Raw genomic sequence first — 24,802 nt, forward strand, 5'->3', positions numbered from 1 at the left:
ACACCCCTCTGCAGCCGCGGCCGGGGAAAGGGACGCGCCGCCCAGGGGGCCGGGCTCCCGGGTCGCGCCGCCGGAACCCAGGGGCGGGGCGCTGGCCCCGGCGAGGCCCGGGTCCGGGGCGCTGGGTGCGAAAGAGGGAGCCGTACGCGAGCTCGCAGAATCTCTTTATTGCACGGGGTTTAGAGAGAGGGAGGCACCAGGCTGGGAAGCAGGGAGGTGACAGGCAGGCCCCATCCAGGTGAACCCCTCAGGAGCTGTTGCCCGGGGGCACGATCCCAGGGCCTGGGGCAGGCGGGGGTGATGGCTGCGGCCGCTGACTCTGTCTTTGCTCCTGCTTGAGCCGGGCTCTGTTTGCCCTGCAGGAGAGAGCACCCACTGAGCTGGGATGGGGATCCCTGAGGTGGTGCCAGGACAGCGAGGAGGGGGCAGGCTAGGGCAGGGACAGACCTGGCCCGGGCCCGAGTTTCATTGTAGATGGCCGTGATGATCCGGTCCTTTTCATCCATGAAGTTGCGGTGCATCTGCTCCAGCTTCCTGGAAGGAATTACATGGACCCTGGATGCCCCAATACCCTCTGGCCCCTGGAAGTCCCACCCCACCGTAGGATCTCACACCTTCACGTCTGTGGGAACCTCAGCCTAACCCTGCCTGTGCTAGGTTAGAGAGGGTGGTACAGAACGGCCAGGGATTTGTCCAGAGTCCAGTGGTACCTACCTACGTCCCTGGCTGTCCTGCTAAGGTGACAGCAGCTGTGAACATCAGGGTGGACCTCACGGAAGACTTCTAGAAAGGGGTGTAATCTAACTCTATGGCTCAACTTGGCAGGCTGCTGGCAGTGGGGACTGGCCTTTGGGTGTCTGTGCTGTAGCACCTCAGCACCTGGCAGCCATGAGAGGGCCTGGGAGACAGCTGACCCCCGAAAGAGGAGGGATGGCCCCTGGTGAGGCCCAGTTATAATGCATTTCCCTCTGGTGCACGATCTTGGTTACTCAGCCTCCCTGGGAGCAAGCGTGAAGCTTACATTTGAATTGTAAAAAACTGAAAATGTCGTTAGCCCTCGGTGCCCAGCTGCTCTTGCCAAGAAAGAAGAGGCTCCAGAGACCTATTTCATGCCATTCTTAGCTTGAGAGACAGAGGGGTGTAGGCCACAGGCGGCGGGGGTGGAGCACTGACCAAAGGGGGCTTCACCCACCCTCCTGCCCATCGGCCCAGAAGCTGCACCTGAAGGCAACATAGTGCAGGCCCATGCCCGCCAGCATGATCAGGAGGCAGTACCCCAGCACTCGCAGGTTATGTTTGTGCTGCTGCTGCCTCAACTCTGATCCCTGAGGCCTCACACCATGGAACTGGGCCCAGTACCGAGCATTAGGGGGTTCCCAGGAGCTGCTGGGAGGAAGAAGAAGGGACAGTGTGAGGATTAGGCTCCCCAGGATGCTTGGGGCGGAGGAAGCTGGGTGCAGGACTACTGTACCTGTGTGCTTGGTGGGCAGATCTGGGCTGGGTGGTGGTTCCTGGAGCCCTGGGAGGTGTCGCTGAGTGGAGCTGCTCATCATAGGTGCGGCGGCTCTGCTCGTGGCTGAGCACTTGGTATGCCTCGCTCAGCTCCACAAAGCGGCTGTGCAGGGTCGGGTTCCCAGGGTCCCGGTCAGGGTGCAGCTGGGTGGGGCAGGACTCCCCTCATCTCCCTTTCTATGTTCGTTCCCAGGGCCCATCCCTAGCATGCCCACCCAGCAGTCCTCAGACCATTCCCAGAGGCATTGCCTGGGCTGTGACTCTGGTTCTCAGGCCTGCCCACCCCTCAGAAGACCAGAGGCAGGCACAGTAGGCACAGACCTCTGTCCTTCCCCTTGGGAGTCCCTCCCCCACCTGCCACTTGGCTCTCACTCTCTGCCCTGATCCAAGTCAGGCAGGCAGGTGGAGAGACCCAAGCCCAGCGCATCAGACAGGACCAGCTCCTACTCCCAACCTTTCCTGGAGAGACATCTACCCTTGGGGCACCACTGCCCCCATGATGCTGAGGAAATGTGGTCTAAGTGAGAGCCGCTCCTGGGAACTTGGAGTGTACCCCATCTGGCTCAGACTTCCCTTCTCCCTTGCCCCCTGGGGCCACCAGTACCTCTTTGGACTTAGAGAAGAAAGCTCGTTTAACTTCTTCAGCACTGGCACCAGGATGCACCCCCAACAGTTCATAGTAGTTACTGGGGCCAGACCTGTAGAGAGAGGCCCTGCAGTGGCTGGGGGTGGGGGGCAGAGGATGCTCCTTCTTTGCCCCTCCAGCTTCCCCAGACGACAATCTTGAATGCAACCAAGTGCTAAGGGCAAATCAGCCCTGCCCCGCCCAGCCCTGTGCTGAGTGTTTCGGGTAAGATCAGGTCTGAACATCTCAAAGTGTGGTCCCTCTTGCATCAGAAACACCTGCAAAGCTTGTTTAAAAAACATCCCTGAGGGCCTCCCTGCTGGTGCAAGGGGTTAAGCAGAGCACTGTGAAGCTGTCCGCAGCTTCTGCAGCCACAAGTTCGATTCCTGGCCAGGGAGTTACCCACATGGCCCAGCAGACCTCTCCTGTCTCGTCTGCTGCTCCCCTCAGCAGTGTATTTCAGTCAATCTGCCTGTTCTGTTCCCCACTGTCTCTGGTGAATCCTCTCACCCCCTGCACCTCTGGCCTGTACCCCAGTTCTTGTTTGCATAAATAAATCTTTATTTAAAAAAAATCCCTGAGCCCCACCTCATCTGTATTTTAATCTCCTGCTCTCCTGCCCCCCCCCACACACTAGTGAGCCCCCAGTGAGTTCTGCACAGTGATGCTTCACAGCCAGCAGAGCCATGGAAAGCACAATGGTTTTGGCTAGGCCTCACATTCTGTCACTGAACAAGCTGAATGACCTTGGGGGGCGTCCCTTAATCTCCTATCCTTTGTCCCCAGCTTGAAGGTGAGGGCCACCTGGGACGAGCCTGTAAGGCATCTGACAGAACAGAGCGGTCACAACTATCTCAGCACCTAGGGCAGGGCCCAGAGCCAGGCCGGCCCTCCACCAAGACCCACTGAACGACCGGGCGCCCCCTGCGACCGACTCACCGCTGCCCCGCTGCCGCCGCGAGGAGCCGGGCGGGAGGCTTGCGGGGCCGCAGCCGGCAGAGGCGCTGGGGCAGAAGGGGCAGCATGGCGGCGGGCGGACAGCTGGGGAAAGAAGGCCGCGAAGAGGGGTGCATGGGGCCCGGGACGGGGCCAGGCCCCCGCACTCCCGGGCAGGGGAAGGGGCTCGGCCCGCTCCCTCGCGCAGGAAACCCGAGCCGGCGGGCGCGGAGGCCTATCCCCGCCTCTGACCCTCGTACCCCGGCCCTTCTCCACCCAGCTCTCGGTGTCGGGACAACCTGCCCCGGCCGACGAGAGACCCCCGCTCCCAGCCCAAGGAACTTGGGGGGCAGCAGCAGGAGGAGCCACAGCCAAGCCCCGCCCCCGCTGCACTCACGGACTCGGCAGCCGCCGCCATTTCCTGAGACGCTCCTGGCCCCGCCCCGCGCTCTCATTGGCTCAGCGTACAAGCCACGCCCGCCCCGTGGGCGGGGCTGGTGGACGCGCTAGTCCCGCCCCCTCGCGCCCATTGGCCCGCGACGCCTCGAGCCCGCCCGCCCGCCACACAAACCCGCAGACTCGCAGCGCCGCGCCCGCTGCCCCCGGGAAAGTGGGCGCCTCCGAGCCTGACCCCCCAGAGAGGCTTTCGGCCAGTCCTCCGCCGCTCCGTGCACGTCTCGCGAGGCAGTTCCACCCCACAGTCTGCCCCGCCCCTCACCAGAGCCTGGCAAGAGGGCCAGCCCTAATGCCAGCTTGCAAAGGGGGAAACCGAGGCGAGGCTTTCCCCTCCCAGGTCACTTGTCCTGCCTCACCCATCCAGGGCTGCCCCAGCGGCCCCCTTCTGTCTCATGGAAACTGCAGATGCCAAAGAAATCCAAGAATAAAAAGTCCTTTATTGTCTTCCAAACTGGTGATCGGGCTGGGGACCCTGGGGTGACTCAGGTGCACTTCCCTGGCCCAGGTTATAGAGGAAGATGGCGCCTTTGGCCGAGGGGCAGAGCTCTGCCCACATTTCGGTCTCCTGCAGCCTTTGCACTTTCTGTAAGGAGACAATGACACCCAGCCCTCTGGTCCCCTGCAGGAGCTGGGCCCAGTGTCACTGAGCCTCAGAGCCCTCTTCATTGCACTGTCCCTGGGGAGACACATTAAAGGGGATGAACAGGTATCTGGCTCTCCCTTGAGGGAGGCCTTGTGGTCCCAGGTCTGGAAAGCTCTGAGAGGTCTGGAGCCCCAGGGTGGACATACATCACCAGATCTCTGCAAGCCCAGCCCCTCCTCCTTCCCCAAGCAAGACATGCCTTGCCAACTCGCACCTGTGTTTCCACAAAGATAATCTCTGTGGACTCGTGGGCTTCAGGTCCCCCACTCATATAATGCTTCCTCACCTGCTCAGAAGTCAGGCTGCACCTGGACAAGGACATCAGCATGGCCTGGTGAGTGCACAGCCCCTGGATGGTCCCTGTGCAGCTCGTGCTGCCTCAGGCATACTCCTGAACCACCCAGAACCCAGGACCCCATCCCCCGGAGCTCACTCACCGGACGTAGAACTCAGCACTGGCTCGGCCAGCACTGGTTTCATTGCGGGCGATGCCCAGTAGTAGTGGCTGGCTCAGGGTGAGCAGCGGCAAGTTCACCTAGGGCAGGGGTCCCACCTGTCAGTGCCCACTGCCCACCACCCTGCCCCCTCAGTGGAGAAGTCCTTTACCCTTGCACAGCCTTTACAGTTAGTAGTTGAAGTGCCCAGAATCACAGACGGTCAGATCTTGGGCATGTTCATTTGACAGATGGGAAGTGGAGACACTGAATAATGTGCCCAGGCTCGTGCAAGGGAGTGAACTGTTGCCAGTACTCCCATTTACTCCTCTTTTCAACAAATCCGGGGAGTAGGCAAGACACTTACCATTCCCAGTGTAAAAAGGGCTAGGAAATTGAGGACTAGAATCCCACTCCAGCATGCTTAGCTGCAAAGCCAAGCCCTTATCTCAACGCCAGATGCCTGCAGACCTTCCCGCCAGCCCAGACTTGTGGCATTCTAGCATATTCTACACCCTCCCTCCTTGTCCAACCCTGTCTGGGATACCCACACTCACCTCATCACAGATCTCCTGGAGGACACTGGAGAAGAGCTCATGCACCACCAGCTCCCCAGGGAGGTCTTTGTGCAGAGGGCTGTCACCAGGGCACAGGGCCTGTGAGAGGTCAGGCTCAGCCCCTGCCCACCTCTTCCCACCCTGCCTTTCTTCATACTCGCCGACCCTGAGGGCCTAGCTGGACAGAGAGGAAGTCTTGGGGATCCCCTGACCCAAGCCCTCCTTTTCCAGAGGGACAACAGCTAGGTCCTCTGCCCACCCACCCCACTGCCTGGCTTTCCACAGAGCAGAACCAAGATTCAGTGGGGAGAGAGAGGGTCTGAGCTGTTTGGGTCATACCTTTCCATCCAGCCTGGCATCTCACCTGAGGCTCAGGGTGTCCGCCGGGCACATCCACCAGCCCAGGTGCCTCAGCCACCTGCTGAGAGCGGCGCAGGAAGACAAGGAAGTCATCAGCGGTGACCAGTGCTGCACCCACCCCCAGTGGGTCTGCCAGGTAGGCTTGCTTGTCACCCCAGTCGGCAGCACCCTGCTGTCGCAGCCAGGCAGCTGAGCTGGCCCAGTTGGTGCCCAGGAAGTCTCGGTAGGAAGTGAGGCCCAGGCGCAGGAGAAGCTGTGGCCCTGGTGAGCCCGTGGGTGTCAGAATGGCCGAGTGCAGGCGGAACTTGGGGGCATCAAAGAGCCAGGGCTGGGCCTGGAGGCGGCTCTCCCAGAGGGCAGCGATGGCCTTGTCCCCTCCCGGCAGTGGGCGACGGTCGTAGGCTGGGCTCAGCTCTGCCCGAACCCGCTCCTCGGGCAGCCCGCCCTGGGGGCACTGCAGCAGCAGGGACACCTCAGGGTCCATTTTCTGAAGCGGGCAGCTCTGGGGAAAGACACAGCCAGGCCTGTCACCCCAGGCGCCTCGCACCCGGCGGCTGGCCGCTCTGCCCTCCCGCGCCCTGCTGGGAGCCGCTGGGCGGCAAAGTCCTACCCGCCAAGGGCCGCGAGCTCACTGGGCAGCCACGCCTCCCGCAGCCAGGCCTCCCGGGCCTCCGGCGTCGCCGCCCCCAGAGGTCCCAGGGCCCGTCACTCCCTCCCGTCGGCGTCTCCCCAGCCCAGGCCCCGCCTCCGAGCGCGGCCGCCCCGGGTGCGCCCCGGGCCCCGACGCCTCTGCCGCCGGCGGCGCTCCCGGCCCGCAGGCTCCGCCCCCGGAGCGGAAGTGCCCCCCTTCTTCCGCGGCCCGGCCTCGGCGGGTCCCGGCGCCGGCTCGCGGGGGCGCACGGCCGCCGCGCGCGCTGCTCCTGCCCGTCGGGCCCCCGGGCCCGGCCCGCACGGGGCGACGTTGGGCAAGTCTTGTCTGCTGGGCCTCAGTTTCCCTCTCTGCGCCACGGAGTTGGGGGCGGGAAGCGAGGAGTGGGTCGAGCACCCCTCTGAGAGCGCTGACGGCCCCCAGGTTCCGTGGCGGGCGGGCGGGCGGGCGAGGACGTGGGCGGGTCCTTCAGCCGCGGCCCCGGCGGGACGTGGCCATGAGCTCCGGGGACGCGAGGCCGGGAGCGGCGGGGGCCGGGCGAAGAAGCGCGCACAGGCCCCGCGAACAGGTGCGCCCCGGCCCCCCACCTGGCCCCGCTGCGGGGAGGGGGGCGGAGGCGCCTCTGCGCCCTGGCTTTCCACAGAGGCTGCCGGGTGAGCGTGGGGCTGATGGGTCCCGCCATCCCCAGAGGGCACAGGGACCTCTCCCCGCCTCTCCCTCTTCGGGGTCACTCAGCGCTCAGGGAGGGCAGCCGGGCAGCATCACCACCGCCACCAGGGGCCGCCTCTGGGCTCTTGCAGGACCAAGATGTGCATCTGTCCAAGGCTCTGTCCTATGCCCTGCGGCACGGGGCCCTGAAGCTGGGGCTCCCCATGGGGGCCGGTAAGTGAGTGCCTTGTAGGCTGGGGGAGGAGTGGCCCCGCCCAGAGGGCAGTGTGAGCCTGTCTGTGACCCTCCCCGTAGCGCCCACCTCTGCCCCAGGGGGACAGCATGGAGGGCACATCCTGCCCACGTACAGGGAAGCCCAAGACCACAGATGGTTGCCCTGAGCCCAGTACTATGTGGGGCCCGCGGGGACAGGACCCTCTGTTATACCCCCCCAGCCAGGTGACCCAGTGAGCACTTGCGGGCAGGGCTGGGCCGAGGGAGGCAGGGTGCTGGGGCAACTGATACTGAGTGTCCACTCTGGGCCGTGACTTTATCATCATGACCTTCCATGATGCAGAGCCCTTGCCCCTGTGAGTTGAGGAAAGTGAGGCTGAGGAGGGGAGACTCGAAGGTGGCCCACATGCCCAGGCTCTGCTCTGGTTGCCGGTGGCTCTCCTGTTAACTCTGGCCCAGAGTTTAGCTCCCGGGCACCCCACCTCCCCGCAGACGGCTTCGTGCCCCTGGGCGCCCTCCTGCAGCTGCCCCAGTTCCACCAATTCTCAGCTGAAGATGTGCAGCGCGTGGCGGACACCAATGGGAAGCAGCGATTCACCCTGCGGCAGGGGGACCCCGGCACCGGCCCCCTCATCCGCGCCAATCAGGGCCACTCTCTGCAGGTGGGGCTAAGGGACAAGTGGGAGACCCAGGGGACCCCTGCTCTCGAGGAGACCTCACTGCTGCCATTTCCCCCAACTCACCCCAGGTCCCTGAGTTGGAGCTGACGCCCCTGGAGACCCCACAGGCCTTGCCCCAGAAGCTCGTCCACGGCACATTTCGGCAGCACTGGCCATCCATCCTGCGCAAGGGCCTGTCCTGCCAGGGACGGATGCACATCCACCTGGCCCCGGGACTGCCAGGGGATCCCAGTGTCATCAGTGGTCAGTGCCCCCCACCTAGCTACTCCCACCCACTCTGTCCTCCCAGGACCACCTCTGAGGGTCATTGCCACCCCATGCCCTTTATGCACCTCCCCCCCAGCCCAGGCCCCCAGTCTGCCCAGGTTTGATGGCTGCAACACTGGGTACCACAGGCCCTAGGTCCAGCTATCTCCACAGGCATGCGGCCAAACTGCGAGGTGGCCGTGTTCATCAACGGGCCCCTGGCCCTGGCAGGTAGGTCTGGACACAGCAGGGATGGCCCTAGGCTTTCGGGGAGGGCTTGAGTCACGTCCCCGACTCTGCCTGCAGATGGAATCTCCTTCTTCCGCTCTGCCAATGGGGTGATCCTGACTCCTGGAAATGCTGATGGCTTCCTGCTTCCCAAGTACTTCAAGGAAGCCCTGCAGCTGCGCCCTACCCGTGAGAACCCCCGCCCCACCCTGTTCTCTGTGCCTGAGCCCTGTGTCCTCCATCGTCCCCTTTCCAAGTCCCCAGTCCCAGGCTGGCTTATGTCTCTCTTTCTCTCTCTCTCTCTTTTTTTAAAGATTTATTTATACATACAAGAGCTGGGGTGTAGGCCAGAGGTGTGGGGGGTGAGAGGATCCACCAGAGACAGAGTGGGGAACAGAACAGGCAGATAAACCGAAGTACACTGCTGAGGGGAGCAGCGGGTGAGACGGGAGAGGTCTGCTGTGCCATGTGGGTAGCTCCCTGGCTGTCTGGGGATAGAACTCGTTCTGCAGAGGCTGCAGGTAGTTTCATAGGTTGCGTCTTAACCCCTTGCGCCACCAGGGAGGCCCAGGTCTCTCTTTCTCTAACCCACTCTTGTGTCTATCGCAGGAAAGCCCCTCTGCTTGGCTGGTGATGAAGAGACAGAACGTCAGAGCGGCCCCCAGCACAGTTCCAGAGGAAGAAGGGTAGTCCAGCAATAAAATATATTTTTAAAAAAAGAAAAAGAAATGTAAAAAGTTGAAAAAAAAGAAATCCAGTTTGATTTCTTGTCATTCTCTATCTACAGCTGATCTTGTGCTTGGGACCGCAGTTAGGTCAGGCTGTTGGTGCTGGCCACTGGGGCGAGGGAGGTGGGGCTCTGTATGAGTTCAGGACTCACGCCCTAGCCTGCAGGATGGCAGTCTGGCCCAGCCAGGTTCCTGGTTGGCACAAAGCCAGTGACAGCGGACGAACATGCCCAGCTTGGTGCGTGTTTGGAGAGGGTGTGGGTCTTCCAGGTGGGTGTGAGCTTGGGAGTGGGCCGTGGCAGCTGGTGAGCCGAACGAGGGCAGTGAGAGGGGCCTCAGAAGGCCTCATGGCCACCCGTGAGCTGCAGGAAGAGGTCCTCATCCAGTTCCTCCCCACGGGCCTTCTCTCGTGTGGACAGGAAGATGTAGCCCCCGATGTACTCGTGCACGATGCGGCAGCTGGCAGACACACAGCTGAAGGCCACGTTGATGTGCTCGTCGAACTCGATGGCCACCTGCAGGGAGGGCAGTGGGAGGGCTGTGGGTAGGTGGAGGGAGAAGCCCTGCCCTGCCCCGGCGGGGTCTGCCCAGCCCCGCCACGACTCTGCACCCACCTGCCGGATGTCCCAGTTGACGTTCCACTGGCGCATGTTGCTGAAGCGCCATGTCTTGACCACGTCACCCACGGCCACATCTATGCGGATCAGTCGGTTATTGGCGATGCCCAGGATCTCGTCCTTCCTGCTGCCCTTGAACCTGGTCCCCAGGGGGAGAGAGTGTGAGCGAGGACTTCACCCTGCGTGGTCTGGATCCCACCCAGATGGCGCGACCAAGCTCTCGGGCACAGGCTGTATGAACACGCCCTCTGGGTTCTCTGGGTCTCCGGCCCCTCGCCTGGAAAACGGGTGTTGTGACCTCATCATTATCCTGACACTGAGCAGCACAGGCAAATAGTCCATGGCTTTAAATTACTTTTTTGGTGTCATTGTTGTCTTGCTTATGTCTTTGCGGGTTTTGAAAGATTCAAAAGGAGGCACTTGCTGTCACAGCAAACAGAGTGTGCCCCTGCCCTTACCTGACCTCTGTCTCTTGTGTTTGTTGTGGGGGTGCAGGATAAGGGGAGCACAGGGTGCCCTCAGTGAGGGCTATACTCGAACAGGAAGAGGATTTCAGGTGCCGCCCACCCAGCAGCAGGTGACGGCAGAGCCCTGCTGGGGCGAGCTCATACCTGACTGTGACATAGGAGATGCCGAAGTCGGGCAGGGACTGCCAGGCCTGGATGAAGCGCAGCTGGGCCTCGGACAGCGAGAGTTGGGCCACGTTCTGGTGGGCTTCCAGGATCCGAGGGGTAAGCTGCAAGACCACACTCTTGAGGGGTTGCCCGAGTCTCTGAGGCCCCCTCGCACCCCTATCCAGGGCTGGGGCTGGGGGAGGGGAGAGGCCACCAGAGTGCGCCCTCTCAGCACTCAGCAAACGTGAGCCCGGCTGGGCCTGCAGCGGACACGGGAGGCTGCGCCGTGGGTGGGTCCTCACCCCAGCTCACCCAGCCTCAGGGTAGTGGGTGGGAGAGGGACCAAGTGAGCCTGTGGCTTTCCAGAAGGCTGTGGAGGCCCAGGGGCCAAGGGCAACTAAACACAACAGTCCCCACTCCCTCCAGTACCTGCTTGGCCTTAAACTTTCGCTGGAAGCGGGGGGCAACAAGACCATAGGGGTTGAGGCCCTCACTGGAGGCGTCGGGGTGGGAGTGGTTGCCCGAGCCCCCACCGCCTGCCCGCTGCAGGCTCAGGAAGGCCAGGATGGCCTGCACCTCGCTGGTGTAGCTGCTGTCCGCCATGGTGCGGCCCTTGGAGGCCAGTCGGCAGCCGGCCATCCAGCGGGCATACTGTTGCTCCTGGGGAGGGGCAGGGAGAGGGTGTGAGGGGCCAGCCAGGCCCCGGTTCAGGCCCCAGGTTCTGTCCTGGCCCAGGCCAGCCCCACTCACATCCTGGCACCGCAGGTAGATCTCACTCATGCCCTCAGGGGAGGGCACCAGGAGTTTGATGCAGAACTTCTGGCCTGAGACATTGACATCGGGGACTACCTCACAGCCTGGAGGAAGAAGAAAGGGTGGGCTCGGAGGCCGGGGAGTGGCAGCTTTGCCTCAGGGAACCGTGGGCAGGGGCCGCCTTGCACAGCTGCCTCAGACCCAGGGCCTCTTCCTTCGTCCCCAGGAGGAAAGAGGTGAGTGTTCACCTGCCTAGCCCCATCCCTGTCCTGGCCAGGCCGCCCTCACTCACCCTTGAGGTTGAGCTGCTGAATGGGGTCCCCCAGGGCCTCATCCTGGCTCTTGTAGTAGGACAGGGTGGTCTCCTTGAACACCACCCAGTGCTGGCGGTACCCCTTCAGGGTCAGCTTCCGGGGCCTGATGGGGGTCGGGAGGTTTGTGAGGGCCACCTCCTGAATCCCGCCCACCCCCACGCTGGGCGCAAACTCACCGGAAGATGCGGAGGTTGTCCCTGAGTTCCGGGATGGTGGTGAGGCTGTCCTGGGGAGGAGAGGAGTCAGGGGAGGCCTGGGCCCCGCACTCGGCCCTGCCCTGACTCCTGACCTGCGTCCCTGCTCACCAGCACATCTGTGGGTGCTGACCCCTCCAGCTTCACCTCCAGGTTGCTCAGGGCTGCGTCCAGGTCGTCCAGCCCCGGATCGGTGCTGGCCGGCTCGCCCACCTCTCCACTCTGGGACAGCTTGTTGACGTGGTACTAGGTGGGACACGGGGCCAGGGAGGGCTGAGCAGGTGGCTCCCTCGCCCAACAGTGCCCTGAACTGGGCAGTGAGGCCCTCCCTGCCCCCAGCCTGGCCCACACCCAGCCGCCCAGGGCCCAGGCACCTGCAGGGCAGCGAACACCATCATCTCTTCCTCCGTGCAGTCGATCTCCTCCAGCAGCAGGTCCCACCGAGCCTGCTCGTACAGCTGGGTCAGCCGCACTGGGTCTGTCTGGAGTGTGGGAGGAGGAGGCCTGCGGGGTCAGGTGCCATGCGCCCGGGATCCCGCAGCCCTGCCCGGCACTGTGGGTGCTCCTTAGTGATCCCACAAGGGCGGCAGATCCAACCCCACCTTACAGCCGGCCACGCCATACAGCCCACACAGGCAAGAGGCACCTTTTCCCCATCAACCTTTGTTGGCTGAACAGCCGTTGGTCATGCGCGCTGCAGAGGGCACTGGGGCAGAGAGGGGGTTGGGGGGGGGACTCTGCAAACCGATCAATAAGTGATTCCAGGGGTCTTAAAGCTCTAATGGAAATGACTTCTGTGCGGCAGCTCACTCCTGCCCCTTGGCAAGGACGCCACAAGCTTGCTGGCGAGGAGAGAGAATGGAACTGGGGAGCAAGGATTTGCCCTACATCAGGAGGAGGTGGCAGGCTGCACCGAGACCTGAGGATAACAGATACTAGAGGGCAGGAGGAGCATCCCTGAGAGAAGGGGTGCACAAAGAGTATCCCAGGCACCCCAGATACGAAGCCTACGCTCCCTCTGAAACCCACCAAAACTGACAACAAAGGCACAAAACCCAGCAAACCCACAAAGGACAGAGGGGACTGCAGCAGGTGAGAAGTTCTGGAAGATGGAAGCAAAACCATGACGAGGCGGATCTCGCGCCTTTTCCCTCTCTTGTTCTCTGGTAAAGGCACCAAAACATTTTGAAAAGAGGCAGAAAGCAAACAGCAAGAACAAAGACCTGGGCCTCCCGGTGGCCCAGCGGGTTGAGCGCCACGCTGTGAAGCTGTCCACAGCCTCCGCGGTGCTGGTTCGATCCCAGCCAGGCAGGGAGAGTCACCACATGGTGAGCAGACCTCTCCTGTCTCGCCCTGCTCCCCTCAGCAGTGCCTTTGGTCCGTCTGCCTGTTCTGCTCCCCACTCTGTCTCTGGTGAATCCTCTCACTCCCCACACCTCTGGCCTGTCACCCAGCTCTTGCATACATAAATAAATAAATCTTTAAATATATATATCTATCAATGGGATTATATTAATTTAGGAGCTTCTGTTAATCAAAAATAAATCATCAGGAGAATGAAAAGGCAAAGGACAGAGTAAGAAAACATATTCACAATATATTCATCTGACAAAGGACTCAGACACAGAATATATAAAGAACTCCTATAAATCAATATGCAAAAGATGGGGCCTCCCCGGTGGCGCAGCGGTTGAGCGCTGGGTTGCGAAGCTGCCCGCGGCCTCTGTGGCGCCGGTTCGATCCCCGGCTGTTCCCCGGCCACCGGAGGAGGGTCCCGCATGGCGCGCAGACCTCTCCTGCCGCCCGCTGCTCCCCTCAGCAGTGTACTTCGGTCCTTCTGCCTGCTCTGCTCCCCGCTCTGGCTCTGGTGAATTCTCTCACCCTCCCGCACTTCTGACTGTACCCAGTGCATGTATAAACAAACAAATAAATAAATAAAACATGCCTCTACTTAAAAAAAAAAAATGCAAAAGATGAACAACTCAATATAAAAATCAGCAAAAAACGTGAACAGAAACTTTACATATCAATAGCCATATGATAAGGGTTCCACTTTATTAACCATAAGGGAAATGCAAATTAGAGTCACATCAAAAAGTATATCTCGGGTTGTCTGGGGTTGGATGTGGGAGGAAGAATGACTGCAAATGGGCTATAGAGAACTTTCTGGGGTGATGGAAATGTTCTAAAACTGGATTGTGGTAATGGTTGCACAACTGTATAAATTTACTGAAAATAAATTACAATTGGTGATTTTTATGGCATGGAAGTTAGACCTCAATAAAGCAGTTTAAAAAACCAAATAAACAAAAAAAGTATGAGAGACAATTATATATCTACCAAAATGGCTACAATGCAAAAGATAGGAAATGCCAAGTGCAGGTGAAATTTAGGAACAACTGAAACTCTCTCACACTGCTGATGAGGGTGTAAATTGGTTAAGCATGTCGGGAAGCTCTTTAATAGTAATCTACTACAGTTCAACCAATGCTGACCCTGCCACCCAGCAATTCCACCTCTGAGTGCAGAAGTGTGTACCCAATCTGGGAATTGCATGTTGCCCATCAACAGTACAACAGAAAATTATTTTTGTGATATATTGACACAATTGAATGGCACACACCAATAACAAAGAATAAAATACATCTATATGCAAGGTGGACATATCATACAAACATCACGCTGAGTGGAAGAAGACAGACACGAAAGAGTAAAGACTGGGATCTCATTTATATAAACTTCAGACACAGGCAAAATGAATCTGTGGCATTAGAGGTAACATTAACGGTTGCCACCTGGGGTACCTGGGGTATCTGGAAGGGGGACTTCTGGGGCTGGTAAAATTCTGTTGCTCTATGTCTTGGTTACATTTGTGCATTTTTCTAAATGTGTGTTATACTAAATATCTCTTATAACTTAAAGATACATGGCAGAAGGCCTCCCCTGGTGGCACAGCGGTTGAGTGCTGGGCTGCGAAGCTGCCGGCAGCCTCTGCAGCACCAGTTCGATCCCCGGCAGTAGGCAAGGGTCCCACATGGCACGCAGACCTCTCCAGCTGCACCCACTGCTCCCCTCAGCAGTGTACTTCGGTCCTTCTGCCTGTTCTGCTCCCTGCTCTGGCTCTGGTGAATTCTCTCACCCTCCCGCTCTTCTGATTGTACCCAGTGGTTATATAAATAAATAAATAAATCTTTAAAAAAAAAAAAAAAGATACATGGCAGAAATTTAAAATTCTATAGATCATTTGAAAGATAAGGAACTCTACAGAAAAAAAGGGCAAAATTAGAAACAAGACACATATCTTTTTTCCTCTGAAGAATTAATTAGTTTCCCAGAACTAAAAGACCCAGGTTTCTGATTTGAAAGTGCAATATACAATCAGTGAAGAAAGAACCATACTAGGGCATACTGATAGATATTAGAATACTAAGAGATAAGGAGAATATTCTGAATGTTTGGGGTGCCCCCTCCTCAAAGAAAAATAGAAGGGTCACCTGGGGAAGCATTGAAAATACAAATAGCGGGCCTCCCCAGTGGCGCAGCAGTTGAGCGCTGGGTTGTGAAGCTGCCCGCGGCCTCCGTGGCGCCGGTTCGATCCCCGGCTGCTCCCGGCCACAGGAGGAGGGTCCCACATGGCGCGCAGACCTCTCCTGCCGCCCGCTGCTCCCCTCAGCAGTGTCCTTCGGTCCCTCTGCCTGCTCTGCTCCCTGCTCTGGCTCTGGTGAATTCTCTCACCCTCCCGCGCTTCTGACTGTACCCAGTGCTTGTATAAAACAAACAAACAAATAAATAAATAAATAAAAACATGCCTTAATAAAAAAAAAAAAGAAAAGAAAATACAAATAGCATCAGACTCCTCAATAGCAACACCAGAAACTGAAAGACAATGGAAAGGTGGCTTAGAAATTTGGCAGGAAACTATCTCCAGAGTGGAATTCTATACCTAGCCAAGCTGTCACACAGCAAGGGTAGAACAATGTCCTTTCAGACAATCAGGATTTCAACTGTTTCTATCTCACATGTCCTCATAGGGGAAGCTACTGGATTATATGCCACATTGAAATGAGGGAATCATTTAGAAAAAAGAACAAAGGAGGCAAAACTGAAATTGCCAGGAAGCGGTGCCGAGAAAGCCAAGGACGGCAGTCATGCGGTGCGTCTGCAGTGCTGCTGTTCCATGGTCTTACAATGGAAATAACACTGACGGATGCCCTGCATGATTTTCCCTTTTGAGAGTGTTGTGGTTTGTTTGCAGTTTTGGAGGGACGTGATCACTGGGAAAGATGCCCCCCCGGACAACCACAGACAGTGTCTAGATAGTCTTTGGGGTCTCTCTTTTAATGTGTGCAAAGACAGATAATTAGTAGAAAAATAAGTAAATAAAAATGTGACAATTGTGGACTCAAGGAAAAATCTGACCGAGAAAGGAAGTATCTTTACTCTGTGGGCTAGCTAAGCACACTATTTATGTGTGTTACTATTTACAGCCATGATCATGTTGTTTTAACCAAAAACCATAACTTGGTTGGAAAGACACCAAGAAATGTGTGGTGGGGGAGGGAGGGTAAGGCAGTTAAATCTTCATCATTCAAACAAAGACCATAGATAATGTGTGAAATGGAAGAATCAAGGAATAGCAACATATAAGCATATCACAGAGAAGTAAACACCAGAATAAAAGGCGCCAGACCCCAATCTCTAGGGATCTAGGCTCCCAGGTCCAGTCTGGGAGAAGAGGTGGGCAGGGTACTGCTTTGCTGTGTTTATGATTACAAATCTCCTTGGACTATCTACTCTTTAAGCCATCTTTATTGCACTAGAAATATCATTTAAAAAATAAAGAGGATGCCAAAGATCAGATATTTTGTAGATATTAGGCAACAGACTATATAGGATAGCCATCCCTGAGAGAAGGGAAAAAAGGGGACCCTTAAAATTGCCCCAACTTACTGCGTGGAGCATTTCCTGGCTGCTGACTAAAAGAGGACCCCCAAAAAGAGTCCAGCATATTCCCAAAGTTGAGGAGAATTGGGAGAGTTGAGAACTGGGAGAGTCCAAGTCAGTGAGAATTCACAGGACAGAGACCTGGAGTGGAGGGAGCTACATGAAGAGAGAGAGACTGGAGACCAGCAGAGGGCTCCTCATGAGTAGGTGTAAACTTACCAGAGTTCACCTATGACTGGGAACAGCTCACCATCCCCACAGCCAGATTAGAGAAATCTCCATGTGGTGCCTCTGCCACAGTAATCAGAAGGCCATTGCCACAGGAATGGGGTAAACTAGCCCTAGATTAGAGGACAGGCTTGTCCTCATTGGTTCATTAAGGTTCAGAGCATGCCATGCAAGGTCAAACTGTATCCAAGGATCTTAACTTCACCCCAAATATGGTTTAAAAATATAAATATATTTTTAAAGATTTATTTGTTTATTTATACAAGCAGTGGGTACAGTCAGAAGTGCGGGAGGGTGAGAGAATTCACCAGAGCCAGAGCGGGGAACAGAACAGGCAGACCAACGAAATACACTGCTGAGGAGAGCAGCGGGCACGGCAGGAGAGGTCTGTCACGCCATGTGGGACCCTCGCCTGCGGCCAGGGATCGAACCGGCACTGCAGAGGCTGCGGGCAGCTTCCCAGCCCAGCACTCAACTGCTGCGCCATCAGGGGAGGCCCAGTTTAAAAATATTTAAATGACTGCAAAGCAATAACAAATAATAAAATTTGTAGGTCTGGCATCAACAAAAAAATGACCAGTCGTGAAAACAAATAGAAAAATACAATATATGGGGCCTGCCTGGTGGCACAAGGGATTAAGCACCGTACTATGAAGCAATCCGCAGCCTCTGCAGCACGAATTCGATCCCCGGCTGGCCAGGGAGCAACCTACATGGCGAGGCAGACCTCTCCTGTCTCACCCACTGCTCCCCTCAGCAGTGTTTTTCAGTCAGTCTGCCTCTTCTGTTCCCCACTCTGTCTCTGGTGAATCCTCTCAGCCCGTGCATCTCTGGCCTGTACCCGAGCTCTTGGATGCATAAATAAATAAACATTTTTTTAAAAAAGAAAAATACAATATATGAGGAGGTGATAAAGAATCAGTAGAATTAGATCCAGAAATGACACAGTAGAAGAAACACTCAAGGTAGTTGACAAAAACTGAAAAGGTAGAGGAAAGCATGAGTATGTTAAGGAGAAATATGGAAAATATTTAAAAGGTCAAAATTGAACTTTAAGATGCGGGATTAACAGCTGATGAGACATGGCAGAAGAAAAGATTAGAAACTTGAAGCTATAACAATAGAGCTACCCAGAATGAAGGTCATGAAAAATAAGACTGAAAACAAAACCAAAAACAAATCAATCCAGGACCTCAGTGAACTATGGGTTGATTTTAAGTTTCTAATAGTTACGTCATCAGAACCCTATGAAAGTGGGGGAGCACAAAAAAATCTGTAAAAGGGGCCTCCCTGGTGATGCAAGGGGATAACTCTCAGACTATGAAGCGATCTGCAGCCAGTGTAACATGAGTTCGATCCCCAGTCAGGGAGCTGACCCACACGGTGCAGCAGACCTCTCCTGTCTCACTCGTTGCTCCCCTCAGCAGTGTATTTCAGTCAGTCTGTCTGTTCTGCTCCCCACTCTGTCTCTGGTGAATCCTCTCACCCTTGTACATCTGGCTTATACCCGTTTTTGTATGCATAAATAAATTTTTAAAGAAAACATACTTTGTGAATATTTTAAAAAAAGGCCAAAATTGTCCAAATTTGCAAACTGTAAACTTAGATTCCAGAAGCTCAGTGAACACCAGGCATGAGAAACCTGAAGCAAACCAAGGTCCATGATGATCAAATTGTTCAGAACCAGCAATAACAAGAAAGCAGTCAGAAAACGAGGCACAAGATGTCCAGCTGGGCAAGGCAGAGAACAGATACGGCTGCCACAGCAGGGCAGTAGAGGCCAAGGCCATGAAGCAACATCTTTAAGGGACTGCAAGAAAAAACCGCCAGCCAAGAACTCTACACCCAGTAAAAATTCCTTTCAAAATCAACGGTAAAATGATGAGCTCTGCAGTCACACCAAAGTTGAAGAAATTCATCCCCAGTAGATCAACTCATCAAAAATGTGAAAGGAAGTTCTTCAGGCAGACAGAAAAAGATCCTAGCCACAACCCGAGTCTACAAATCGGGGAGTTAAGAGGGTGAATTCAGTACAGAGAGAAAATCCTGGCTGAGAAGTTACTGTTGGGGAAATCCCAGCAGAGGCACGGAGTCTACGACCTCTATAGAGTATTTGTCACAAACTGTCTGTGAGTCTGTAGCCATCTCAAAACAAAAAGTTTCATAGAAAATAATTGGTTCAAGTAAAAATAACAGTGCCAGCAATGCAACTAGACTATTCTGGGATCCGCCCAAGACAAAGGAAAAGTCTCTGTCCACTCAAAAGCTGTGGCTATAGCAGCACCACTCATAGCAGCCTACGAGGGGGCTGACCACGCGCCGGGTGGCTGACGATGGAGCAATCAAATGTGGCGCATCCTCACGGTGGGACATTCCCCGGCAAGGAACGAGGCACAGACGCATGCAGCAAGGAAGCCGCTAGGAGTGGCTCTTCCTCTGAGGCCCAGAACAGGCAGAGCCAGGCAGATCAGAGGCTGCCTGGGGCTGCGGGGAGAGCCGGGCACCACGTGGGCAGGGCTGGCAAACAGGTGTGGATGGACAAACGAACAGATGGACAGACCCCTACCGGGCCCTGACATCCCCAGACCTGTGCACCCTAGGTCCCCCGTGGCTCAGACCCCCTTCTCGCCGGTGGCCCACCTTGGGGTCCAGGTCGAAGAAGCTGTAGTACTTGAAGCGCAGCCAGAGCGTGTCCCCCGCCTTGACGTCCTGCTGCATGAGGCAGCGGGAGGAGTCCAGCCACCTGTCAGCACAGGCGGGGACAGGGCTGAGCCAGGCGCGGTGGCTGGGTGGGGGCCGGCAGGGGGCACGGGGGCCACACACATAGGAAAGGCCTGGGGACGGGAGGTGTGGATTTGGGGTAAGCAGAACACAGGAGTGTAGGCCCCGAACCGGGGGAGCCCGGGCTCAAGGGGACGTGGGCCTGGCAGGCAGCTCACCTGCTGTGGAGCTGGGTCTTGTCCGACAGGCAGCTGGGCCGGGGCAGGCGCTGGAGCAGGAGGGGGTCGGGCGGGGGCTGTGGGCGGCTCAGCATGTGGTAACAGGCCTCGGTTTGGGCGCTGTCTGAGAAGTGGGCCGGCATCCCCCGGTACAGCACAGGGGCCACACCTAGAGGGCAGACCGGGGTCAGGCCTGCCTGGCCCCCAGCCCCAGGCCTCATGGGCCTGGCCCCTGTGCTCAAAACAGTTGGGGTGCAGGGGGTGGGAGACCCCCAGGAGATCAGACATCCCCCTGGCCTCTCTGCCTGAGCAGCGGGGTGATGGAGGGAGGGTGGAGGAAGCAGGGTTGGGGACACCGCCCACAGGAGAGGCTCACCCAGAGCCCATCAGCCTCTGCTCACCCCCAGCCAGGACGACCTTGGTCAAGTCGTACACCTCCTCCTGCGGCTCCTTCTCCTTCTTCTTTTTCTCCTTCTTCTCAGGAGCCCGGAGCAAAGACAGCTCCTCGGGGTGCCGGATACCTGCAGGGAGCCAGGCCTCAGCATGGCTGGTGGGGCGGGGGTGGGGGGTGCTGCTGAGACCTCCTGCTCCACCGACGGGCACCTGGGGGCTGGTGCTACAGGCGGGTGGGGAGCAGGACAGAGGACAAGGTGACCATAGTTGGGCTGTAACGGGAGGGGACCCCGGAGGGACCCTTGGGGGGCGCGGCCGGGACTCACTGAGGAGGCGGCAAATGGCAGCCACAGCCCGGAAGAGGGGCTGGGAGAAGCTGGCGCGGAGGCGCAGAGCTCGGTGATTGGGCAGCCGCAGGACCACAGGCCGGTGCTGGGGCCCAAAGAAGAGGCGGGCGTCGGCCAGGATGCCGTACTTGTCCAGGGTCCAGTGCGTCTGCAGTAGCCATTGTCTCTTCTGTTCCCACCAAATGGCGTGGTCTGACCAGTCCTGCTTACGATCTGGGGGCCGCAGGGAGGGGACGTGGTGCCGTCAGCCTTAGAGTGCCGAGCCCTCCTCCCTTCCCTCTGCCCCCACCGCCAAGCACACCCCGGATCCCCAGGCCTGTGGGGGCTGCCGCCTCCCCTCACCCAACCCAGGGTCTAGGTCCAGGGTCTTGGCCCAGCTCACCCTGGGCTCAGCCACCACATGGCCCCTCAGGGGAGCCCCTAATCTTTGCGCTCCCACCTCACACACTCCATAGTGTGTCCCCCTGCTCCCCACTAACTGGCCTCTCTCTGGCAGGCCTGGGTGCTAAGGAGGTCACTAGCTGCGTGACCTGGGCCTTAACCTTTCGGAGCCTCAGTCCCCTTGTTCTTAGGGGGTGAACAGTGGCCACCTGCCCCAGGTCCCCAGCGCTGCCCACTGTGTGGTGAGCAGCGGCCGGCTGGGACGTGTTGTGCGGCCAGACGGGGGGCACCCTGGCTCCTCCGTCTTCCTCCCTCCGAGGCTACTGATGGGCGCTGAGTGAGCCTCTCCTGTGGGCTGTGTCGCCAACCCTGCTTCCTCCACCCTCCCTCCATCACCCTGATGCTCAGGTGGAGAGGCCAGGGGGACGCCTGATCTCCTGGGGGTCTCCCACCCCCTGCACCCCAACTGTGTTCTAGGCTTCTCCTCTTGGCTCTTGGCTCTTTAGTTTACAACCAGAACATTCATGGCAAGAAAGTGTTGCAGTCCTGATGCTGCGAGTCTGGACGTGGCCTCTTCAGCTCCCCTGGCTGGAGCCTGCTGGGACTTGGTCTTCTCAGCACAGGCCGCGGGCACACTTGCTCTTCCTCAGCTGGTCAACCCTGCCGGCTGCAGGTCGACTTCCAAAGGTGGGGGTGCCGGGGAGCCTCCGCGCAGGAGGTGGTGACATTCTCCTTGTCATCTCTTTTCTGAGGCCGAGAGTCCAGCGCCTGGCCTGCTTTTTGTCTGCCTTGGCCCCTCTCCTAGCCTGCCCCATCCTTTCCGGGTTCGCTCGGGGACCCTCATCTCCTTCCTGGGGTCTCGCCTAGTCTACAGCTTCAGCTTCCTGCAGTGAGCCCCAAACACACCCACCCTGCCCCAAGTGCCAGGCCAGAAACCCACGAGCCACCAGCCAAGGGGACATGAGCACCAGCTTCATTCCTTCCAGAAACCCTTGTTCAGCAGGCGTGAGCTGCAAATGCTGGGACTCCTTGTCCTGGCCCCCCAAGGTGCCATAAGGTGGGCAGCGTGTCCCTCCCTTCCCGCCGGTTTCTCCCCCTCATCTGGTGCTGGGCGTCCTGGCTCCCGGGTCCCCTGCCAGCTTCGAGCAACTGGCATCCCTTTCACCTTTAGCCACCACTTAAATCTATGTCAACCCACCTCCAAGACCAGCCTCTGCCATCGTCACTGGCACAAGTGACACTGTCCCCTCAGGCACCCCTGCCTCTGGTAGGGAGCCCTGGACCCCAGCCTCAGGGAGCTGCAGAAATGCAAAGCCAGGCCAGACTGTCTCCTGAAAGCCATCTACAAGCTGCAGTGCAGCCCAGGGCATCCCAAGGCCTGTGATCACAGCCCAGCCTCCTTTCTAATCCAGCTCTAGGTGTTTTCAGGCAATTGGAGGCCCCAGTTCAGAACCTCCCCCTCCACCGCTACATCTGGCCTAGCTTCTCCCTGCCCCCCTCAGGGCGCATGTTAATCCTCTCAGGACTCCTACTGTGTGGCATCTCCTGGGGCATCTTGACCTGGGCTGGGTGCAGGGTCTGCTTGACTCCTTGCTTAGGCCTCCTGTGTTGCTCTGGGGTGAACCGGGTCTCCCCTGGGGGTACTGCATCTTCACCCCTGCCCTGGCTGGGCCCAGGCCTGCCTGGTGAGCCTCAGCCTGACGCCCAATCTCCTCAGGAACCCACTTCTGCTTTCATGTTCTCCTTGGGCCCAGCCTCCTGGAAGCTCCCCTCACTTCGGCTTTGTGGCTGGGCTGTCCTGGGCCTGTGCTGTCTGCAGCCAACTGGCCTCTCTCCTGGGCTACACGCGGGGGGTTGATTGGTCTCAGAAAGCCCACCCACCCCTCCACCCAGGAGGCCCATGACCCAAGCCCCTGACAGGGACTATCTCGGGCCTGCCTTCCGGCCCCGGGTATCAGGGTATGCCTGCTGCTCTCCCAGGAAGCGGCCGCCCCCACTCCCCAGGGCAGGGCCACGAGAGCCCCCGTGCTTTCTGGCCCTGCTTCTCCACGGCTGATACCACAGTCTGTTCTTGCTGTAACTTCCTGTGGGGGCAGGGCCCTCCCATCCTGAGCAAGCCTGTGGGCCTGTCACCAGCCTGCCCAGGGCTTCCGCCTGGGGGAGGGAACGAGGGTGCAGCCCCTCAGGAGCCCCCTCTGGTCTCCCCTCAGATCCCCAGAGTGCGACCTCTGTGTGGCCCACGCAAGCCTCTCCTGCCCCCCAAGAGGGTGCATGAGCTCCCGGGGACCTAGTAGGACCAGCTGGAGTGAGGAAGGAAGGGAAGGTGGCGAGGGAGGGGAAGTCTTTTTTGGAACCAAATGATTAAGCTGGTGCCTGAGTCACCCACACCATTATCTCGAGCAGCACAGCAGGGATGGCCCGGAAGTGCCCAGGGCCGTGGTGTGCTGTAACCACCCCGTGAAGCTGAGGTCAGCAGTTGGGCCTGTGGGCACTCACTGATCTCCTCCACGATCTTCAAGAGCACCCCACCGATGTGTGACTCCCCGGTGACCCGGAGCGTGACCGACTGGGCCTCAGGGTCCTCCTCTCCCACAAATACCCTCAGCTCCCAGGACGAGTCGATGTAGTCCCCGGAGGCGGTCTTCATGCCCGCCATGGCTGCAGCGGCCTGCAGGGAGGGTGGAGAGATGCAGGCGGTCAGGGACTGATCTGGTAGGCTGCCGGGGTTAAGGCGAAGTGCCCCACAGAGCCTAGGAGAGCCTGGTGGCCAGGCCCAAGCCCGCAGGCCGGCTTGCGCAGCAGCAAGACACAGGATGCCAAGTTGTTTCAGGCAAACCTCAAATGCTCTCACCATTGCAAATGGTTGAGCTGAAAGCCCCTCAGAGCCCTTGTTGTCCAGCCCATTCCCATCTCACACTGGGGGAGCCTAAGACCCAGTAGAGTCAGAGGGGCTCCCTATAGATCACCCTACTCCTTGCCAGGGCTGGCACAAACTCAGTCTGCTTTCCTGGCCCAGAGCTCACCCCCAAGTCCACACTGGCAGCCGCCCACCCTGGAAATGGATGTGAACCTGGCCCAGAAAGTAGCCCCAATCCCAGCCCAAGGCACATCCGCACCAGCTGAAGCCACTCCCGGCAGTGGGGTGTCCGCGCTGCGGCAGGGAGAGACGCTGGGCAGCGGGGCTGTGGGAGGCGAAGGGCACCCGTGGGCTGTCAGCCTCCGGCCCAGCCTACCTTGCTTGCTGGGGTTGCAGGTGGGGAGCTGGGGTGTCAGCCCCTCCTGGCTGCTCCTTAGACACCTGCACGGCCAGGCACGAGCCTCTCCTCCCCGCTCTCTTTGGTGCTTCCCTCAGAGGGCAGCCCTTGCGCTTTATCACGCGGGCTTAGCCCCACCCCAGGGTGGGTTGGCTGTGGGCAGGGCGCAAACTGCCAGAGTGCTTGTGGGTTCCAGTGGGGCCTTCCTCTCAGTGCACGCAGGAAGCCAGGGAGGAGGCCATGGCTTGGGGACCCTATGCCACCCGAAGCATCCCTTTATTTGGAGGGAAGCTGGGCTCAGCTAGAGAAATTGGCTCAGGACTGGGACCTCTGCGGGAAGCCATATCCCATCCCCATGTGTGCTATGGACGGGCCTTTGGGCCGTGAAGAATCTCAGGCAGAGCTATGAGCAGGAGGTTCGGGTCCAGGAGGCCCAGGAAGCCGGCAGGTCGAGGCACCGGGAGTCTGGGCTATCCCATCACCACCAAGTGGCCCCTTGAAGGCTGCAGTCTCTTCTGGCCCTAGTAAGTACCTCTATTTCCAAGCTTGTCAATCCTAAGAGCTGCCCAGGGAAATATTGAACAGAAACTGGCCCCTGATTATCCAGACATCTCTGTCCTGCACCTCCAGGTCTCAAAGCCTCAAACCTCAAGCCTCCCCCTCCACCTGCAAAGCACCTCCCCAGCACCAAGGCTCACACTTACTATTCCAGTGTCACCTTGGAGGGTCCCTGCCTGCCACCTGCACTGGGATGTGAGCTGCAACAGTGAGGTCGCTTGTGCTCTGCCAGCTCCCAGCAGGAACTTGGCCTCTCCAGAGGGAATTTGGGGCTGGAGGAAATGGAGCCTGGGACAGCAGCGCCAAAGGTGTGCAGCTTGCCCTGGGGGC

The 24,802-nt window shown here is 58.3% G+C and overlaps 4 protein-coding genes across 12 annotated transcripts; 1 reads left to right on the plus strand and 3 right to left on the minus strand.

Moving 5' to 3' along the window:
• Nucleotides 1–131: 131 nt before the first annotated feature.
• On the minus strand, nucleotides 132–3,177 carry DNAJC4 (DnaJ heat shock protein family (Hsp40) member C4). Of its 6 annotated transcripts, none has more exons than XM_037517674.2 (6): nucleotides 3,077–3,177; nucleotides 2,117–2,210; nucleotides 1,472–1,656; nucleotides 1,222–1,383; nucleotides 448–534; nucleotides 132–356 (listed from the first exon to the last, which is right to left on the minus strand). In XM_037517674.2, the coding sequence occupies exons 1-6, from the start codon at nucleotides 3,160–3,162 to the stop codon at nucleotides 248–250; spliced, it is 723 nt and encodes a 240-aa protein (XP_037373571.1). In that variant the 5' UTR covers nucleotides 3,163–3,177; the 3' UTR covers nucleotides 132–247. The 6 variants fall into 6 exon arrangements, with proteins under 6 accessions (XP_037373571.1, XP_037373570.1, XP_054553473.1 ...); XM_037517673.2 differs by having other exon boundaries at nucleotides 1,222–1,386; XM_054697498.1 differs by lacking the exon at nucleotides 3,077–3,177 and having other exon boundaries at nucleotides 1,276–1,386; nucleotides 1,472–1,615; nucleotides 2,117–3,066.
• Nucleotides 3,178–3,698: 521 nt separating this feature from the next.
• On the minus strand, nucleotides 3,699–6,234 carry NUDT22 (nudix hydrolase 22). 3 transcript variants are annotated; one of them, XM_037517670.2, is made up of 6 exons: nucleotides 6,134–6,234; nucleotides 5,528–6,025; nucleotides 5,164–5,262; nucleotides 4,610–4,707; nucleotides 4,459–4,480; nucleotides 3,947–4,112 (listed from the first exon to the last, which is right to left on the minus strand). In XM_037517670.2, exons 2-6 carry the CDS (start codon nucleotides 6,005–6,007, stop codon nucleotides 3,966–3,968), a joined length of 846 nt encoding a protein of 281 aa, XP_037373567.1. In that variant the 5' UTR covers nucleotides 6,008–6,025; nucleotides 6,134–6,234; the 3' UTR covers nucleotides 3,947–3,965. The 3 variants fall into 3 exon arrangements, with proteins under 3 accessions (XP_037373566.1, XP_037373567.1, XP_037373565.1); XM_037517668.1 differs by having other exon boundaries at nucleotides 4,387–4,480; nucleotides 6,134–6,233; XM_037517669.2 differs by lacking the exon at nucleotides 4,459–4,480 and having other exon boundaries at nucleotides 3,699–4,112.
• A 426-nt stretch (nucleotides 6,235–6,660) lies between these two features.
• On the plus strand, nucleotides 6,661–10,296 carry TRPT1 (tRNA phosphotransferase 1). 2 transcript variants are annotated; one of them, XM_037517672.2, is made up of 7 exons: nucleotides 6,661–6,740; nucleotides 6,973–7,054; nucleotides 7,547–7,716; nucleotides 7,803–7,977; nucleotides 8,155–8,211; nucleotides 8,287–8,397; nucleotides 8,818–10,296. In XM_037517672.2, the coding sequence occupies exons 1-7, from the start codon at nucleotides 6,669–6,671 to the stop codon at nucleotides 8,907–8,909; spliced, it is 759 nt and encodes a 252-aa protein (XP_037373569.1). In that variant the 5' UTR covers nucleotides 6,661–6,668; the 3' UTR covers nucleotides 8,910–10,296. The 2 variants fall into 2 exon arrangements, with proteins under 2 accessions (XP_037373569.1, XP_037373568.1); XM_037517671.2 differs by lacking the exon at nucleotides 6,661–6,740 and having other exon boundaries at nucleotides 6,823–7,054.
• FERMT3 (FERM domain containing kindlin 3) lies at nucleotides 8,517–23,993 on the minus strand. Its single transcript, XM_037517667.2, has 15 exons — nucleotides 23,894–23,993; nucleotides 23,157–23,328; nucleotides 20,259–20,492; nucleotides 19,941–20,060; nucleotides 19,540–19,708; nucleotides 19,241–19,343; nucleotides 11,803–11,910; nucleotides 11,540–11,674; nucleotides 11,411–11,460; nucleotides 11,213–11,337; nucleotides 10,918–11,024; nucleotides 10,597–10,827; nucleotides 10,165–10,289; nucleotides 9,551–9,692; nucleotides 8,517–9,451 (listed from the first exon to the last, which is right to left on the minus strand). Exons 2-15 carry the CDS (start codon nucleotides 23,314–23,316, stop codon nucleotides 9,272–9,274), a joined length of 1,989 nt encoding a protein of 662 aa, XP_037373564.1. The 5' UTR covers nucleotides 23,317–23,328; nucleotides 23,894–23,993; the 3' UTR covers nucleotides 8,517–9,271.
• Between the last annotated feature and the right edge of the window lie 809 nt (nucleotides 23,994–24,802).

The sequence above is a fragment of the Talpa occidentalis genome, unplaced genomic scaffold, assembly GCF_014898055.3.
Source record: "Talpa occidentalis isolate TD23 unplaced genomic scaffold, MPIMG_talOcc4v2.1 talOcc4.17, whole genome shotgun sequence".
NCBI lineage: Eukaryota > Metazoa > Chordata > Mammalia > Eulipotyphla > Talpidae > Talpa > Talpa occidentalis.

Bases quoted from the DNA above. Each gene is read 5' to 3' on its own strand.
- NUDT22 (XM_037517668.1), bottom strand. From the start codon at position 6,007: ATGGACCCTGAGGTGTCCCTGCTGCTGCAGTGCCCCCAGGGCGGGCTG. The intron at 4,708-5,163 runs GTGAGTGTGGGT...CCCCTGCCCTAG, and splicing joins TCCAGGAGATCTGTGATGAG to GTGAACTTGCCGCTGCTCAC. The intron at 4,113-4,386 runs GTGCGAGTTGGC...GTCTCCTTACAG, and splicing joins TTATCTTTGTGGAAACACAG to AAAGTGCAAAGGCTGCAGGA.
- FERMT3 (XM_037517667.2), bottom strand. From the start codon at position 23,316: ATGGCGGGCATGAAGACCGCCTCCGGGGACTACATCGACTCGTCCTGG. The intron at 19,344-19,539 runs GTGAGCTGCCTG...CTGTGCTGACAG, and splicing joins AAGACCCAGCTCCACAGCAG to GTGGCTGGACTCCTCCCGCT. The intron at 10,290-10,596 runs GTACTGGAGGGA...GTGGTCTTGCAG, and splicing joins GAAAGTTTAAGGCCAAGCAG to CTTACCCCTCGGATCCTGGA.
- DNAJC4 (XM_054697496.1), bottom strand. From the start codon at position 2,439: ATGTTTTTTAAACAAGCTTTGCAGGTGTTTCTGATGCAAGAGGGACCA. The intron at 1,616-2,116 runs GTACTGGTGGCC...GACCCTGCACAG, and splicing joins TCTTCTCTAAGTCCAAAGAG to CCGCTTTGTGGAGCTGAGCG. The intron at 1,387-1,471 runs GTACAGTAGTCC...TCTTCCTCCCAG, and splicing joins TCTGCCCACCAAGCACACAG to CAGCTCCTGGGAACCCCCTA.
- TRPT1 (XM_037517671.2), top strand. From the start codon at position 6,841: ATGGGTCCCGCCATCCCCAGAGGGCACAGGGACCTCTCCCCGCCTCTC. The intron at 7,055-7,546 runs GTAAGTGAGTGC...ACCTCCCCGCAG, and splicing joins GGGGCTCCCCATGGGGGCCG to ACGGCTTCGTGCCCCTGGGC. The intron at 7,717-7,802 runs GTGGGGCTAAGG...AACTCACCCCAG, and splicing joins ATCAGGGCCACTCTCTGCAG to GTCCCTGAGTTGGAGCTGAC.